This window comes from Zootoca vivipara, chromosome 2 (genome assembly GCF_963506605.1).
Source record: "Zootoca vivipara chromosome 2, rZooViv1.1, whole genome shotgun sequence".
NCBI classification, from domain to species: domain Eukaryota; kingdom Metazoa; phylum Chordata; class Lepidosauria; order Squamata; family Lacertidae; genus Zootoca; species Zootoca vivipara.
The window spans coordinates 17,845,485-17,861,565 of record NC_083277.1 but is presented as its reverse complement, the minus strand read 5'-3'; the positions used below and the strand labels follow the sequence as shown (position 1 = coordinate 17,861,565).

The window sequence follows — 16,081 nt, the reverse complement described above, 5'->3', positions numbered from 1 at the left end:
TGCCAACCTAGAAGTTCAAAAGCACGTCAAAGTGTAAGTAGATAAATAGGGACCGCTACAGCGGGAAGGTAAACAGTGTTTCCGTGTGCTGCTCTGGTTCGCCAGAAGTGGCTTTGTCATGCTGACCACATGACCTGGAAGCCGTACGCCGGCTCCCTCGGCCAAGAGCGAGATGAGCGCCGCAACTCCAGTCGGTCACGACTGGACCTAATGGTCAGGGGTCCCTTTACCATATATTCTGCATGGACTGGTTGCATGGCAACATGTGCAAATGGCTTTAGATACCTTTTACTGTAGGTGCATAAATTACCATATAGCATATATTCAACCCAAAAAAACCAGCGACAATTTGTTGTTGACAAAGGACAGCTGGACATATAAAGGGCGCAATTACCTTCAGTAGCTTAGGGCCTCATCAAGCCTAAATCCGGCCCTGTTCCTCTGCGAAATTGTTTTGAAGTGACTGAGGCTGCTCAAAAGACTATCAAAGCTTGTGTTCTTATAGACAGTGCTTTTTTCTGGGGGTACGCATACCCCTAAACGTTTTGTGAATCTTTGTACTTTTGTCCATTTACTGTCTTTATTTCCCCCGATTTGAACTATAACATGGTGATTTCCTTGAGTCACAAAGAGAGTACCCCCAAACATTTTTTTTAGAAAAAAACACTGCTTATAGATGACAAAGACACGACTTTTAAATCCTTGACTGCTTCGCATGGAGCTATTGGAATCATCATAGAATAGACGCGTAGAATTGTACAGTTGGAAGGGGTCCCCTAGGTCATCTAGTCCAACCCCCTGCAATGCAGGGATGACTTAATCTCAGGGTCGTGGGTTCTAGCCCCAACACTGGACAGAAGATTCCTGCAAAGCAGGGGGTTGGACTAGAGCTACACTCCTGTGTTTGATTGTTAAACCACTCTGAGAATTGTAGCTCAGTAAGGGGAATAGGGGCCTCCTAACAACTCTCAGCATCCTTAAACTGCAGCTCCCAGAATGCTTGGGGGGGGAGCCATGATGGTTTAAAGTGGGATCACATGTGCTTTAAATGTATGGTGTGAATGTGGTCCAAGAACCTGCAACAATGTTGTTCCAGAGCTCTGTCTGGAGCTGAAGAGCATCGCCCTTAGCCTAGGAGGCAGCTATGTTGCTTGAGGAGCTTGGTCTACTCATGAGGCATAGCCCTCTACTCCTCCAGAGACCCTGGATTTCAAGCAGACACTCTGGCATCAGGCAGTGGAATGGGCTTGCACACATAGCAGCTGGTGCTCTCCGGGGCTTGGAAACGGCCCAGCTTCCACCTCTGATTCTGAGCCAGGGCTGTCTCCGTGTAGGAGGCTGGAGCGCAGCAACCCCGATCTGTCTCACTGACCCCAGACCACCTGTTCCTCCATAATGTTCACTCCTCTGAAGAGGATTCCTCCAGCGGGGCAATGGCAATAGGATTGCGCCTACCGTATTACTTCCTCTTTCCTCTACCTTCCCAGTATTCGCCAAAGAATAATAAAAGATTTGATCTCATTAGCTGCACGTGGTATTTTATTGGTGTCCGCGTTTATTTACCTGACAACAATGATGGACGAGAGACTAGTGATTATTCTCATTTTACACGACGACACAAACCAGTCAAAATCTGTTCCTGGGGGGCAAAGTAAGGCATGCTTAGCAGAAGAAAGGGGGAGGGGGGGTTTCAGCCCGTCAGAATCGAAGGTATTCTGTCCTTCATTACTACTTCATTTGAGTTTATTAATTTTTATCCCGCTCATCTGTCTGTGGGCATAGGAGGCGGTTTACAAAATTAAATACATCAACATCATCATTAACAACAACAACAACAACAACTTTAATGCAGCAACATAGGAAATCCAAGGAGCTGTCTTTGGTGAAAGTAGTTTCAGAGAAGGGCTAAAGGTTCATTTATTTGCACTTCCAGATAAAGCTGGGAATGCCCCCTGTGCCTGAAACTCAGGAGAGTTGCTGCCTGTCCGTGTTGACAATACTGAGCTAGATGGTCTGACTGGGTTAGTCAGGCTCAGCCTTGGTTGGCAAACTCAAGTTCTTGCTACAACAGTGACTCTTGTGATAAGAACTGGCACAGCGTTGAGTGATTTGACGGAGACCCTCTCTGCATCCACACACACAAGCAGCGACCTCCTCTTTTATTGAAGCCAAGTGTTTTGAACCCACTCTAGCCTTAACTTTACTTTGGCACCACCCATGTATAATGCCGCATGCAAAAAACTGCACCCTTGTGATCTCCGTGAATTAAATCTGGAGTAAGTACCACCACCAAGTGATGGTGCTGTGCTTGGCAACCAATCGTGTGGATTAATCATAACCGTTCATCAGCATGCATTGGAAGGGTAGGTCTACTCCAACTTTTACCCTTCCTGATTTCAAGTACAATGTAATGGACTTGGAACAGCGGCATTAAGAAGCAACTAATCTGCCTTACGTGATCTTGAGGGAGGGACCCATCAGCCATCAAGTGTCAGCTGGGCAAGCAGCACCTTAAAAAAGGGGAAAACTCTCTCACCAGAGAATGAAGCCGATGGGAAAATGAAGACAGAGTCCTTTGTGTCAGCATTAAGAAATTCCACCTGTCCCCTTTCATAGTCCAGAAATACCCGGATTCTCCTAGGGGTGCAGATGGGGGACAGAGGTGTCACAGGGGTAGTGAGAGCCTGGTATTGACCAAAATCCCCTTGCAAGGCCCAGATCCCTTCCTCCGGGGTCAGCTTGAGCTCTATCTTCCTCCTCACAGAGGCCCGGGCTACCCCCACAGCCCAAATGCCCCCATCTTCCACAATGACCTCCCAGTAATGTCTCCCGGAAGTGAATCCTTCGCAGCCCAGCACGCAGCAAGAGGACTTAAATCGCTTAGGATTGTGGGGCACGTCTGTCCTGGTGACGTCCCATCTCGCACTTTTTCGATCCTCAGAGATGATGATTTGGGGGTTTGCTGTGTCTGTGTCAAGGGTTATGTTGACTGCAGAGAGAGAGAGAGAAAATATGCTGGGATAAAGGAACAGTTTATATTTTTGTCAGCTAATTCCAAATTGGTGTAGTTTAGGTACAGAGCGCATTTGACAAATGAGATGTGTTCTTTCAGAAGCCCCCCCACCCCTGCCCATTCTTTTGACTCCACTTTGCTTTATTATTATTTTTTGATATGGAACCTGCTAGTGAGGGGCAGGCAATAAATTTAATGATGTTGACAATGACAACATTAACAACAATACCTCCAAGATTTATCTGTCGCAATCAAACTGATCCAGTTAAGTTCAGACCTCTCCGTATCAACTACTTCTTTCCAGAACCAAACATGAATGAACTAACTTATCTCACAAATGTTTTCCACCAGTTGCTTACCCCATTCTGTCCCCAGTTCTGATGGCAGAGTGTCTAAGGGATGAGAGGAGACATACGTGATTTTCAAACAGCGATCAATTTCTAATTTCATTTATATATTCTCAGAAAAGTGGGTTTCATTATCCTCTCTCACTCTCCTGGCTGCAAGCAGGTACTATATTTTCTGCTGCAAATACTTTGCGGGTAGTTGAAAGGGAATGGACAGGATTGCCAGAAAAAGAGAAATTAAGGTAGACTGAATAATAAACTCAGTCATATCTGTGAAAAGCTCAGAAAGGATCTAAAAATAAATGCACACAGAATGCACTTTTTGACACTTTGCAATACATACTTTTAAAAATACCTTCCAACTGAGAATGGATTTATACTTTTTCGATCATTCACTCTGGTAGCAAACTCAGCTGACAAGAACTGACAGAACTTCAACCCAAATAAGGTGACTAAGAAACATAGGGGAGACAAAATAACAGGGGAGGCATCAACAAGCTCAGGAGGAAATCCAATGTTTCAAGGGATAGTGAGAGGGGGCAGGTGAATTAATGGGGCACTCCCACACCAAAAAACAGCCCAGTGAGGTATGGTACTCATGGCCACGGAATGCTGAATGTCTTTTTTTGTGGGGGATGGAAAACTGGGGGTGGGCAGCCTGGAGTATTCTGGAAGTGGGCGTGGCTGACAGGAATCCTGAACAGGAGCGCTTTACATTGCACCCTTTAGCCCCAAGTTCTACTTGCAACTTTTAAAGCAGATCATCGGTACCTTTGAAGTTGTTCAGGATATTTGTGAGCACGCTGTTTTTCTCCGATAATTCACCGAGTCTTTTTTCCACCTTGGATGGCATCTCTTCAGGTGACTGAAAGGGCTCCTTGTCAAACCTTGGAAAAGAAATGTGTCAGTTTCCCCCCCATTCTGCAGATGCCCAATTAAGGCTGCGTGACACTTGGTTTTACAGGCAAGGTAAAGGGACCCCTGACCGTTAGGTCCAGTTGCGGACGACTCTGGGGTTGCGGCACTCATCTTGCTTTATTAGCCGAGGGAGCCGGCGTACAGCTTCCAGGTCATGTGGCCAGCATGACAAAGCCGCTTCTGGCGAACCAGAGCAGCACACAGAAATGCCGTTTACCTTCCTGCCGGAGCGGTACCTGTTTATCTACTTGCACTTTTGACGTGCTTTCGAACTGCTAGGTTGGCAGGAGCTGGACCGAACAATGGGAGCTCATCCCGTTGCGGGGATTCGAACCGACGACCTTATGATTGGCAAGCCCAAGCTCTGTGGTTTAATCCACAGCGCCACCTGCATCCCGTTTTATAGGCAAAAGTTGTACTTAAATCTGAGTCAGTGCTGATCCAAGATTCAGCCCTGGAAGCTGGCCCTGTGATAAAACAGGTGAAATAGTAGTATGTGTCTCTCAGAGGTGGAGCTGTACAGTATGAGTACATTTAGCTCCCTGGGAGAAGCAGTGAGATGACTGCAGTTTCTCTGTAAGAGCATCCTATTTTCTGATAAGTGATATTGCAGGATTTTGTACCTGGGGAAATGTTTTTCTTCAGTGCATTCATTGGTCTTATGACTATTCTGTTCAATGTGATTTTGCAAAAGGCCACATAAGAGACTAAATCCCACATTTTGCTTGTTATTATTGCTATGCCAGGAAAAGCATATCCTGGACTCCCCACAACAGTCTTTTGTGAAGCTGTTAAGAGAGAGCACAGTGCCTCTGTCCATTGTTTAAAAAGGCATCCTGGAAGGTAAAAAAAGGTAAAGGACTCCTGGACGGTTAAGTCCAGTCAAAGGCGACCATGAGGTTGCGGCATTCATCTTGCTTTCAGGCCGAGGGTGCCAGCGTTTGTCCACAGAGAGTTTTCCGGGTCATGTGGCCAGCATGACTAAACTGCTTCTGGCGCAGCGGGACACAGTGACGGAAACCAGAGCGCACGGAAACGCAATTTACCTTCCCGCTGCAGCGGTACCTATTTATCTACTTGCACTTTGACGTGCTTTCAAACTGCTAGGTTAGCAGGAGCAGGGACCGAGCAACGGGACCTCACCCCGCCGCAGGGATTCAAACCACCAACCTTCCGGTCGGTACAGACCACAGCGCCACCCGCATCACAGTGATACAAACCAAAGTCCAAGAGTATCCAAAGTGTGTATGAATATGGAAGAAATAGAAAGCCCATCTCAGCTTGGAGACTGGGAGGAGCTGCTAACAAAAGTGGGAAGGGCCAGAGATCCACATGTACAAAAGACCCGGCCCAGCCCATGGCATCTCCACTTAAAGGGTCGCAGGTGGCAATCGCGGGAAAGAACTCTGCCTGAGATCCTGGGCAACCCTTCACATTCAGAGTTGACAGTCCTGGTTAGATCAGGGATGGTGGAACATGTTGTCCTGCAGATGTTGCTGGACTACAACTCCCATCATCCCCGACAGTTAGGTACACAGGCTGGGCCTGATGGGAGCTGGAGTCCAGCAACACCTGGTTCCCCATCTCTGGGCAAGATGGTCTGTCACAGTATACCACAGCTTTAATATTTTGAAAAAGCAAACTATCTGCAAACCGGAATGAAGCAGCACAATCTTGAGGGCATATATATATATATATATGCAAATGCATGCCTTCAGTGGATGTCAGTGCCACATACCTGCCCAAGGTGCTTCTGATATCCTAGAGAGAGAGGAGCGTAGGTGGACAGGGAAGAGAAAGACAGGAACTCTGCATCAACATGAGCATAACAGGAGATTCTCATTATAGCCACTTATATCTGAGAAACAGAGACAGCGTAGTTTAGAAACTGCGCACCTTCTAATCGTTGGGAGAAGAAAGCAGGGCAGTGGGGAAATGAGTTAACTGGAATGAAATTATGCATTCAGTTGCTGAGACAGGGAGACAGGCATTACTGAGCAAGCCATTCCAACTGCAGTAGAAAGATACCTCTAACAATAGTGTTTGCTATTTGTATAGCTCTTTTCTGGTCTGCATGAAGTACCATACACTCAGCTGGACCCTGTGTATTACTTACTGGGCAATAAGTATAAGGATTTGGTTATGTTAAGGACAGCTTTAGGCTTATTCTTCAGTTTGTTGTGTCCTTTTTTCAGTTCTACCCCACCCAACAACCACCTCATCTCACCTGCAAGAATTCGCTGTCTGGCTGTGTGCATTTTTCTTCTATCTCATCTATCAGGGCACTGAGAGAGACAATCTCATCAGAAAACTTTCCCCCATGTTCTTTCTGATGCTTCATAATCTCCTTCTCCAGCTCATTCAGCTGATGCAGCAGGAGTTTTTCTTGCTCCTCCAGAAAGTGATGCACCAGCTCAAATTCGGACATCAATTTCTGCCTCTCGGCTTCTGTTTGCTTCTGTAACATAGGGAGGAAAGTGGGAGAAAGATGGGTCAGGGCATTGGGAAGATCAGCAAACACCCCTCAAATAAGCAGAAATTAATCTGAAATACTGGAACTCTTTTGGAAAACCAAAATATACTAAGTTTTGATTTTTAAAAGTCAGCAGCGCAATTTGAAGGCACAACATGAGAGCGCCTTACCGGTAGATATTTGAAGATGGCTATCATATCTCCTCTCAGTCTCCTCTTTTCCAGGCTAAACATACCCAACTCCCTCAACTGTTCCTCAGAAGGCCTTGTTTCTAGACCCTTGATCATTCTGGTTGCCCTCCTCTGCACATGTCCCAGCTTGTCAACATCCCTCTTAAATTGTGGTACCCAGAACTGGACACTGTAATCCAGGTGTGGTCTGACTAAGGCAGAACAGAGATTACTTCCCTTGATCTGGACACAATACTTCTGTTGATCCAGCCTAGAATAGCATTAGCCTTTCTTTTTTCTTTTCTTTTTTTGCTGCTGCATCACACTGTTGACTCATGTTCAGCTAATGGTCTATTAAGACCCCTACATCCGTTTCACATGTACTGCTAGTAAGCCAGGTGTCCCCTATCTTATATTTGTGCAGCTGGTTCTTTCTGCTTACCGTAAGTGTAGAATCTTAAATTTGTCCCTATTCAAATTCATTTTGTTAGTTTGGGCCCAATAGTTCTCCAATCTGTTAAGGTCATCTTGAACCCTGATTCTGTCTTCCATGGCATTAACTACCCCTCTCAATTTGGTGTCATCTGCATTTGGGGCAGGGGATTGCACAGATCAAAATGCAAATATAATCAAAGCAACAAAATGAAAAGCTAAAATTCAGAAGCAACTACCGTAGAACATCAGAGAACCTGCCTGGTAGAAAGGATAGGTCTTTTGTCTGATCCAGCATGGCCCTCCTTATACGTGTAGTGAAATGTTGCCATGGGAAAAGAGCTGCATTTGGAACACTACAAGGTCTATATATCCTCCCTGTTCCCTAGTGATGCCAACCACTGATAGTCTTATCCTACGTGAATTTTGTTAGCCCACTTTTAAAGCCTTCCAAGTTGGCGGCCATCACTGTTTCCTGCTTGGTCTGCTGATTAAAGCCCTGGATTATATCTTCAAGTTCCAGGATGTAAAAGCACATTAAATAAAGATAAACTAATGCCCACATTCCTTGCTAGGCTATACCACAGGATTCTATACTAACCAGATATTCCTGGTGTCTATTTTCTCCAGCCAGTTTTAACCCCAGGAGTTTCTCTTTCTCTTCCTTTAAGCTCTGCAGACGGCTCTGGATTTCTTTCTAAACAAATAGAAACTTATTTTGAAATAGTGTTGTCGTTAGTAACTAATGCCCCATGTTGCTTCACACACAAGCAACAGGTTACATCCAATTTAACCGATAGTGAAATACAAAAAAAAATTACTGATATTCCATAATCAACACGGGAACAAAAGAAACCCACCCAGATTATGGAGCAATGGAAATAAAATATTATGGCATTAACCCAGCATTTTATTTCTCCAACTTCAAACATACTTTCAACATCACACATAGTTTCAAAGGCAAGGGGGGAGGGGACTAACCGACAAGATTCTTCAGATGGGAAGGAACAATACTACAGTTGCTGCTACTAGCACTAATAATATTGGTAGGTTGGTCTCAATGTCATCATCATCAACACCATAATGTTGCATTATTATTATCAGCGTTTTCACTATTATGATAATAACGGCTTCCTTCCTCTGAGGTTCAGTGTCTATGCAAGGTTGTACCGCAGGCATCCCCAACCTGCGGCCCTCCAGATGTTTTGGCCTACAACTCCCATGATACCTAGCTAACAGGACAGTGGTCAGGGAAGATGGGAGTTGTAGTCCAAGACATCTGGAGGGCTGAAGTTTGGGGATGCCTGTTATACCGCAACAAGAATGGGCCTGTCCGTGGCTTGGTGGTAGAGCATCTGCCTTGCAAGCAGAAGGACCCAAGTTCAATCCCCGACATCTCCAGGTAGAATCATACAAATCTAGAATTGGAATGGACCCCAAGGGCCATCTATTCCAGGAATCTCAAGTAAAGCATTCATTACGGGTAACCATCCATGGTAAAGTTGGTTGAGACTAGGGCTGCCATATGTCTGCAGAATCAACGTCTGGGGAATTTCCAAAAGGCAGTGCGCTGTCCTGGATCTTAGAGAATGCAATTTGGAGGGGGGAGCTATTGGGTTGTTGTTTTTATTTTTATTATGTATTTGATTTTATATCTTGATTTTATTGTGTGAACCACCCTGAGACCCCCAGGTATAGGGCGGTATATAAATTCAAATAATAATAATAATAATAATAGAAAAATTGTGGTTTTTCGGCATTTTTTTAAAAAAAATTAACAATTTGGGAGTCAACAGCTCAGGGTGTCCTGGTTTTTACTTTTTTGAAATGTGGCAGCCCTAGGCTGAAACTCCATCCTGAAATCCTGGAGAACCACTGTCATTACCAAGCAAAATGGACCAATGCTTCTGACTTGGTGGGAGCAGGGCCGGATTTAGATTTGATGAGGCCCTACGCTACTGAAGGTAATTGGGCCCTTTATATGTCCAGCTGTCCTTTGTCAACAACAAATTGTCGCTGTTTTTTGTGTTGAATATATGCTATATGGTAACTTATGGACTGAATAGGTATCTAAAGCCATTTGCACATGTTACCATGTCACCAGTCCATGCAGAATGTAGGCACCCTATATCTAGAAAAGAGAAAACCAGTGATATTTTAGCAAGCAGGCGGGGCCTATTACTTACATCATAGGTGTGGGAATGTACACAGGAAACACTCTGTGGGAATGTACAAATGGAGTTCTCTGTGTAAGGCACAGGTTTATTGGGGGTAATCAATCAAGTGACCACTGGCGCCAGCCTGTCTGTTTACACATCTTCCTTGTTTGCATGAGTCATGTATAGGTTAAAGGTTAATGTTTTTTACAAGGAAACCATCCATAATAAAGGAGCTGAGGCTGAGAGGCAGTCAGCGCACTTCGCTCAGCACTCTGCTCATGCTCTCTATCTGAAACTCCTGACTCTCGTCTCATGATTTCCTCGCACCTAAGAGTCGGCTGGTTCTCCGACAAGTGGTGCCCCGTGTGAGGCTAAAAAGTTCTACGCCATTGTTGAAAGGACGCACGTCGTGGTCCTGCATCAGCTACTCACCCGCCCGGCAAGGGTTCAGACGTCTACCTCATCTTAGGATCCCCGGTGAGTTGGCTCCCAGCTATTGCTTATTTTTCTCTTCCTGCATTTACAATGGGCACTTCGCTTTCTGTGCCACAGAAACGTTTTCTTAAAGACTTAAAATACCTGCTGACTTCTAACAATCAGCATGCCTCAGAAGACGATCTTATTACTTTTATTCATACTGCTTATGAGCACTGTCCATGGTTTCCGGAGGATGGAACTTGGGAATTAGATTTTTGGGACAAACTTGGTGAACATTTTCATGCTCATCCCAGCATTGGAGTACGTGTCTTAATTACGTGGGGGAAAATAAGAGCATGCTTGGCACTAGTCATGCCAAAGAATATCTTTCTGGCAGCTGCTTCAAGCCTCCCCTCTGCACCACCCGCATGCATGCCTCCCCCACTGAAGCCTTCTGTTTCTCCGGCATTGCCTGCCCCCATCCCTCCTGGTCCGGACCCACCTAATTTAACTCCGCCAGGAAAACAGCAACTTTCTTTGTCTGCCACCCCACCCCCTCCAGCTTATGTCTCTCAGGTTTTGCCTGCATTTCAAAGTACCATGCCCACTGTGAAGCAGGAGGGGGGGAATACTACAAAGCTCCAGGAATCTCTTAAAGCAGCAGCTCCTTTGCTGGCTTTTGAGTCTACTGTGATTGTGCCTGCGGGACCTGGGGGCGGGGCACCACGGCACGAGCAATTTCAACTCCGATACATCAAAGAATTGTATCAGTCAGTAAGAGACAATGGATTGCATTCCCCGTATACTCTTGGTCTCTTTGGCACTATTTTTCAACAGCAATTATTGCCAGAGGATATTAAATTACTGGCTAGAACAGTGCTCAAGCCAAATCAAATGATAATTTTTATGCAAAGTTGGACCTGGGCTTGTCAACGCCGGGTCCATGATATCCAAACAAATTTGAATAATGCTGCACAGGCAGCACATGCCAATGCCGTTGCAGCCTTGGCAGCAGGGGCACCCCCCCTCCCTCCCCCTGTTATGTTAACACCTGGAGACGTCCTGGATGGTCTCACAGGAGCTGGGAATTTTTTAACAACTGCGCAGCAATTGGCTCTGGATCCTCAGTACTGGGACGCCACAATTTCAGCTGCCCAGGAGGCTTTGATGTCTGTTCCTCCTGTGAAGTTAAAAAAAGGGGAGCGATGGGGGAGCGTGCAGCAAGGACCCACTGAACCTTATGGCGCTTTCATAAATAGACTGTACAATACCCTTAGACGCCAGGTTCAAGATACAGCAGCGCAAGGAGTAATCATCAGACAATTAGCCTTTGATAATGCCAATGAAGACTGTAAACAATCTTTGCGCCCGCTGGTGGCTACACCTGATGTGGCAATAGCCGACATGTTAAAAGCCTGTCAATCAATCGGCTCTGAATCCCACACAGCAAAATTGCTTGCCGCTAAAGACATTCCTGAAACATGGGTGCACCAGCTGACAGAGGATCTCACCTCTGCAGGGCTTAAAATCGCCCTGGAAAAAATTCAACGCACCCTGCCTATCACATACCTGGAACACAAGGATACGCAACAAGCAGCAGCACCCCTGATACTGCAGCTGCATTTTCCAGCGGTACTCTGGCTGGTGGATCTACAACTGCTGTTAGGACATTCGAATTGGGCAAAATCATACATAGACTTGCCAACGTGTGTACTATCACCTTTGTACAATGCCCTGAAAGGACATAAGCAACCGGCAGACATCATACTGGATATGGAATCAGCCCTGGCAACGATTAATCACCATTTGCAAAAATCTATGGTGGATCGCCTGGATTCCACAGGACTATTGTCATTGGCTGTTTTTGCCACAAAATTGCTGCCCACAGCTGTTCTCTACCAGCCTGCAGAATTTTCTCAGTCTCGCGTTTGTCTTGTTGAATGGCTACACTTGCCCCATGCATCACTGCAGAACGTACATACTTCTCCAGCAGCTGTTATGGACGTTGTTATCAAGGGAAGACAATGTGCTGTGGCATTGATCTTTCTTTCCTCTGTCTCCTATTACCTCCGTTCCCTGTGCTCCCCCTCCCCTATCCCCTTTGCTCTCACCCTCTTCACAGATGGGACCAAGACAAGGGGGGTGGTTGTGTGGAGGGAGGAGGGGGCCTGGAAGACAAGATTTACAACGGAGCAGGAATCCGCTCAGCGTTCTGAATTGGCTGTGGTGATTTTGGCTTTTGATCTGTTTCAGAATGTGAAGTTTAACCTGATTGTTGATATTCAGTATGTCTCCAGATTTTTGACATTCTTGTCAGTGGCATACATTATCCTGCTCTGGATGATGATTTTGTTGCAATTGTTTCTCTCTTTGCAGCGTCTGCTACAAGATGCTGTAGCAGATGCTGCTTTGAAGCAAGAGCAGGTCTTTTCTTTGTTTTTTGACCCTCTGCTGAGCCATGCCACCTTTCATCAATCTGCCAGGGTTCTAGCCAAGTCTTTTCAAACATCAATTTCTCAGGCACGAGACATTGTCTCGCAATGTTTTTCTTGTTCTAAAGCCCCTACCATGTTTCCTTTTGATGCTGTCAATCCCAGAGGGATTGCCCCTCTCTCAATTTGGCAAATGGATGTCACTCTCACCCCGTTGTTAGCCTCTTTTTTCAAGACTGCACCTCACGGTGGACACGTCTTTGGGCTTCATCTGGGCGACGCCCTTAAAAGGGGAGACAGCCAGGCACGTAATACAGCACACTCTGCGCTGTTTTTCGGTCATGGGAAAGCCTAGCAGCATCAAAACGGATAATGGCCCTGCGTATATTTCTAAGCGATTTTCTGATTTCTGTACATTGTGGAATGTGAAATTAACTCATGGTATTCCTTTTAATTCTACAGGACAAGCAATTGCTGAGCATTCAACTTTTAAATCTCTGCTTTTTCCACAACTTAGTGGAAAGAACGCTCCTATTGCGGAAATATCTTATATTGTGCATCAAGTGCTTTTTTATCTTTTATACCCGCATAATAAGCAGCATACTCCTGCAGAATTACATTTTAGAAAAGAGGAGGAGCTGCCTCGCTCCCTTGTGTCTTTCAGGAAACATCCGGATCCAGCATGGCGTGGCCTTGTACTGCTGATTGCCTGGGGACATGGATATGCCATCGATGGGGACCCTCTGTGGGTGCCAGCACGCTGTGTACGACCCTGGCAATCATCTACAGCTTCTTCTTCAGCCCATTCAGTCGCAGATGCCGCTGAGGGAGGAGGCAGACCTTTCTACACTCTTTCTGGAGGACAGCACCTGTCACCCGGTCTGAAACACCATTGCACCTGGCGGCATCGTGCTCTAAATATGGCTGCACTCCGTCAAGATCACCTTCCATTTATTCGATCTGCAAGCCATAATCGCTCTAGGCGTGCTGCCATTTTACAGAAGTATCAAAGACATGACTCTTATCATTCCATATGGAATAATAATACCTATGTACAGGATATTTCTCAGTTTGCGAAATTGCTTAACTATTCTGATTGTTGGATTTGCTTACATATTCCCTCACAGTCAAGTCATTCAGGGGATATTACTGCATGGTATTCCTATTAATGATTCTTTTAGAATTAGTAATAATATGAGAGATAATCGTATTAGTTCACCCCCTGTTATATTATCATTATTAGAAGTAGCTCCACGATGTTTTCGTTTTAATCACGATAGTAGCAGATTTTTAGGTCATTATCCTTATTGTAATTGGACTTATATGTTAATGGTAGCTCTTGTTTTCTTAACGTCACTACCCAAAGCGGTAGGCCCAAGGTAACAATTAATAATGTTACCAGATACATGACATATTACCAACAGGCTACATGCCGTGCTTTTTATTCATGGTTTGATTGGATGAAGAAGAGTTGGAGATCCACATGCGTGTTACAATCAAATCTGTGGCTTTTGTGTGGTAAGAATGCATACAAAGAGATTCCCTCTGCTTTTTCAGGGACTTGCACTCTAGGGGTAGTGATACCACTGGTGTATAAGTTAGATGCTCTTCCTCGCACCCGCTTGCGCAATAAACACGAAGTCAATGCCCCTATAACACAATATACTGATACTCAGATAGCTCGTAGTATTTTGCCATTATTAGGAGTAGCAAAATGAATTATAGAGATTTGCATCACTTAGCTAACTGGACAGAGGCTTTGTTCAATGACACAGTTAAAGGCATGAAATTGATCAATACAGAATTACAGGATGTGATTTTAGCCTCGAAAAGAGGCGTATGTGCCTTAATACATAGTCATTGTTGCATGTATGTGCAAGATAATGGTCCTAACATTACTCATACTATACAAGAAATGGAGAACTTGGTGGCTGCACAGCCCTTGCAACCTGCCGTGGGTTTTGATCCATGGGAATGGCTGCTGTCTTGGTTGCCTAACGGTGCCTGGATCAGGAAAACACTTTTGACGGTTATGGGATTAGCCTGTGGCTTGGTTATGTTATGTTGCTGCATTCAATGTTTACCCTCCCTCTTTGGTCAATGCATGACCTGGTTTCAGGCTGCACGCCCCTCCACTGGAATTTCACGTGGAGCCTTCATTGCGAGGTATCAGCGACTCCCTATCTGGCTTCCCACGTGTTAATTTACCCTGTTGCTTAAAAATAAAAAGAAAGAGGTGATGTGGGAATGTACACAGGAAACACTCTGTGGGAATGTACAAATGGAGTTCTCTGTGTAAGGCACAGGTTTATTGGGGGTAATCAATCAAGTGACCACTGGCGCCAGCCTGTCTGTTTACACATCTTCCTTGTTTGCATGAGTCATGTATAGGTTAAAGGTTAATGTTTTTTACAAGGAAACCATCCATAATAAAGGAGCTGAGGCTGAGAGGCAGTCAGCACTCTGCTCAGCGCACTTCGCTCAGCACTCTGCTCATGCTCTCTATCTGAAACTCCTGACTCTCGTCTCATGATTTCCTCGCACCTAAGAGTCGGCTGGTTCTCCGACACATAGGAGCCTACACAACAACACAAAACACTGTTGCTGTATGTAGTGTTTTTTATGTATAGATCTTTATTATTTAAAAATTATATTGCAAACAAATTACATACAAACAAATTACATACATATACTTACAAACATAAATTATACGTTCCAGTAACAAATAACAAAACAATGAACATAAAACCAATTATTCTATCACTTTCCAACTTATATTCTCTTGCCTTAATTTTAAAATGACTTCCAATTAAACTTGCTGTATTTTGTCTATTATTTGGATGTTTTCACACAGTTTTGTATACATATTACCTTCCCCTTACTTATTCATATATTTAAACATTTGTAATATAGATTTATAATATACTGTACAAGGTTCAGTCTAGCTCTTCCAAAGGGGTTTCTTTTATGTTATTGTTTCTCAAATATTCCTTAAATGCATTCCTTGTTGACTTCTTGTTTCATTTGCTGTATGTAGGTTTTATTTTATTTTATTTTATATCTTATATTTTGGAAATGTACATCCAGGTTTGTTTGTTTTTCCTTCAAATTTTTGGGGGCCTAAGCTATAGCTTGTTTAGCTTATAAGTAAATCCAGCACTGGGTGGGAGGCACTTTCCTATGTTCCACCATTCTGAGGAGGGGGTGCCCCAATAGGGCGCCAAATAGCACCAGTCAAGTGTGCGCGCGTGTGCCCCCCACTATTCACCTTATAATCCTGGGCCGCTTCCTCCACGGGGAACACAGCGTGGCTCCTGTGCGCTCGGGACTCCCGGCAGATGCAGCAGATGAGGTCTTCCTCCTCGCTGCAGAAGAGCTTCAGCGCCTCGCGGTGCTTCTCGCACACCTGCCTCCCGCCGCCGCCTCCCGGCTCCTCCTGCTCGGCGCCGGAGCCCAGCCTCTTGGCGATCTCCACCACGTTGCCCAGCTCGCGGTTGGGCCTGAAATTCCTCTGCAGGGACACCACCCGGCACTGAGGGCACGAGAAGTCGGTGCTGCGCTCCTTCCAGCACTGCGCGATGCACGACCTGCAGAAGCTGTGCCCGCAAGGGATGGAGACCGGGTCGCGGAAGTACTCCAGGCAGATGGAGCAAGTGGCTTCTTTGTGCAGGCTCTCCACCGGGTTCTCCATGGCGGCGGCGGCGGCGGCAATAGCAGAAA

The 16,081-nt window shown here is 45.3% G+C and overlaps 1 protein-coding gene across 1 annotated transcript; it reads right to left on the bottom strand.

Annotated features, from left to right (window-relative positions):
- Positions 1 to 1,447: 1,447 nt before the first annotated feature.
- LOC118080935 (zinc finger protein RFP-like) lies at positions 1,448 to 16,052 on the bottom strand. The gene is made up of 7 exons (XM_035106980.2): positions 15,630 to 16,052; positions 7,955 to 8,050; positions 6,506 to 6,736; positions 6,017 to 6,039; positions 4,132 to 4,247; positions 3,373 to 3,405; positions 1,448 to 2,989 (listed from the first exon to the last, which is right to left on the bottom strand). The coding sequence occupies exons 1-7, from the start codon at positions 16,050 to 16,052 to the stop codon at positions 2,478 to 2,480; spliced, it is 1,434 nt and encodes a 477-aa protein (XP_034962871.2). The 3' UTR covers positions 1,448 to 2,477.
- Between the last annotated feature and the right edge of the window lie 29 nt (positions 16,053 to 16,081).

Bases quoted from the DNA above. Each gene is read 5' to 3' on its own strand.
- LOC118080935 (XM_035106980.2), bottom strand. From the start codon at position 16,052: ATGGAGAACCCGGTGGAGAGCCTGCACAAAGAAGCCACTTGCTCCATC. The intron at 8,051-15,629 runs GTGAATAGTGGG...CTATTTGTTTAG, and splicing joins AAGCGGCCCAGGATTATAAG to AAAGAAATCCAGAGCCGTCT. The intron at 3,406-4,131 runs GTACCGATGATC...CTCATCCCTTAG, and splicing joins TATCCTGAACAACTTCAAAG to ACACTCTGCCATCAGAACTG.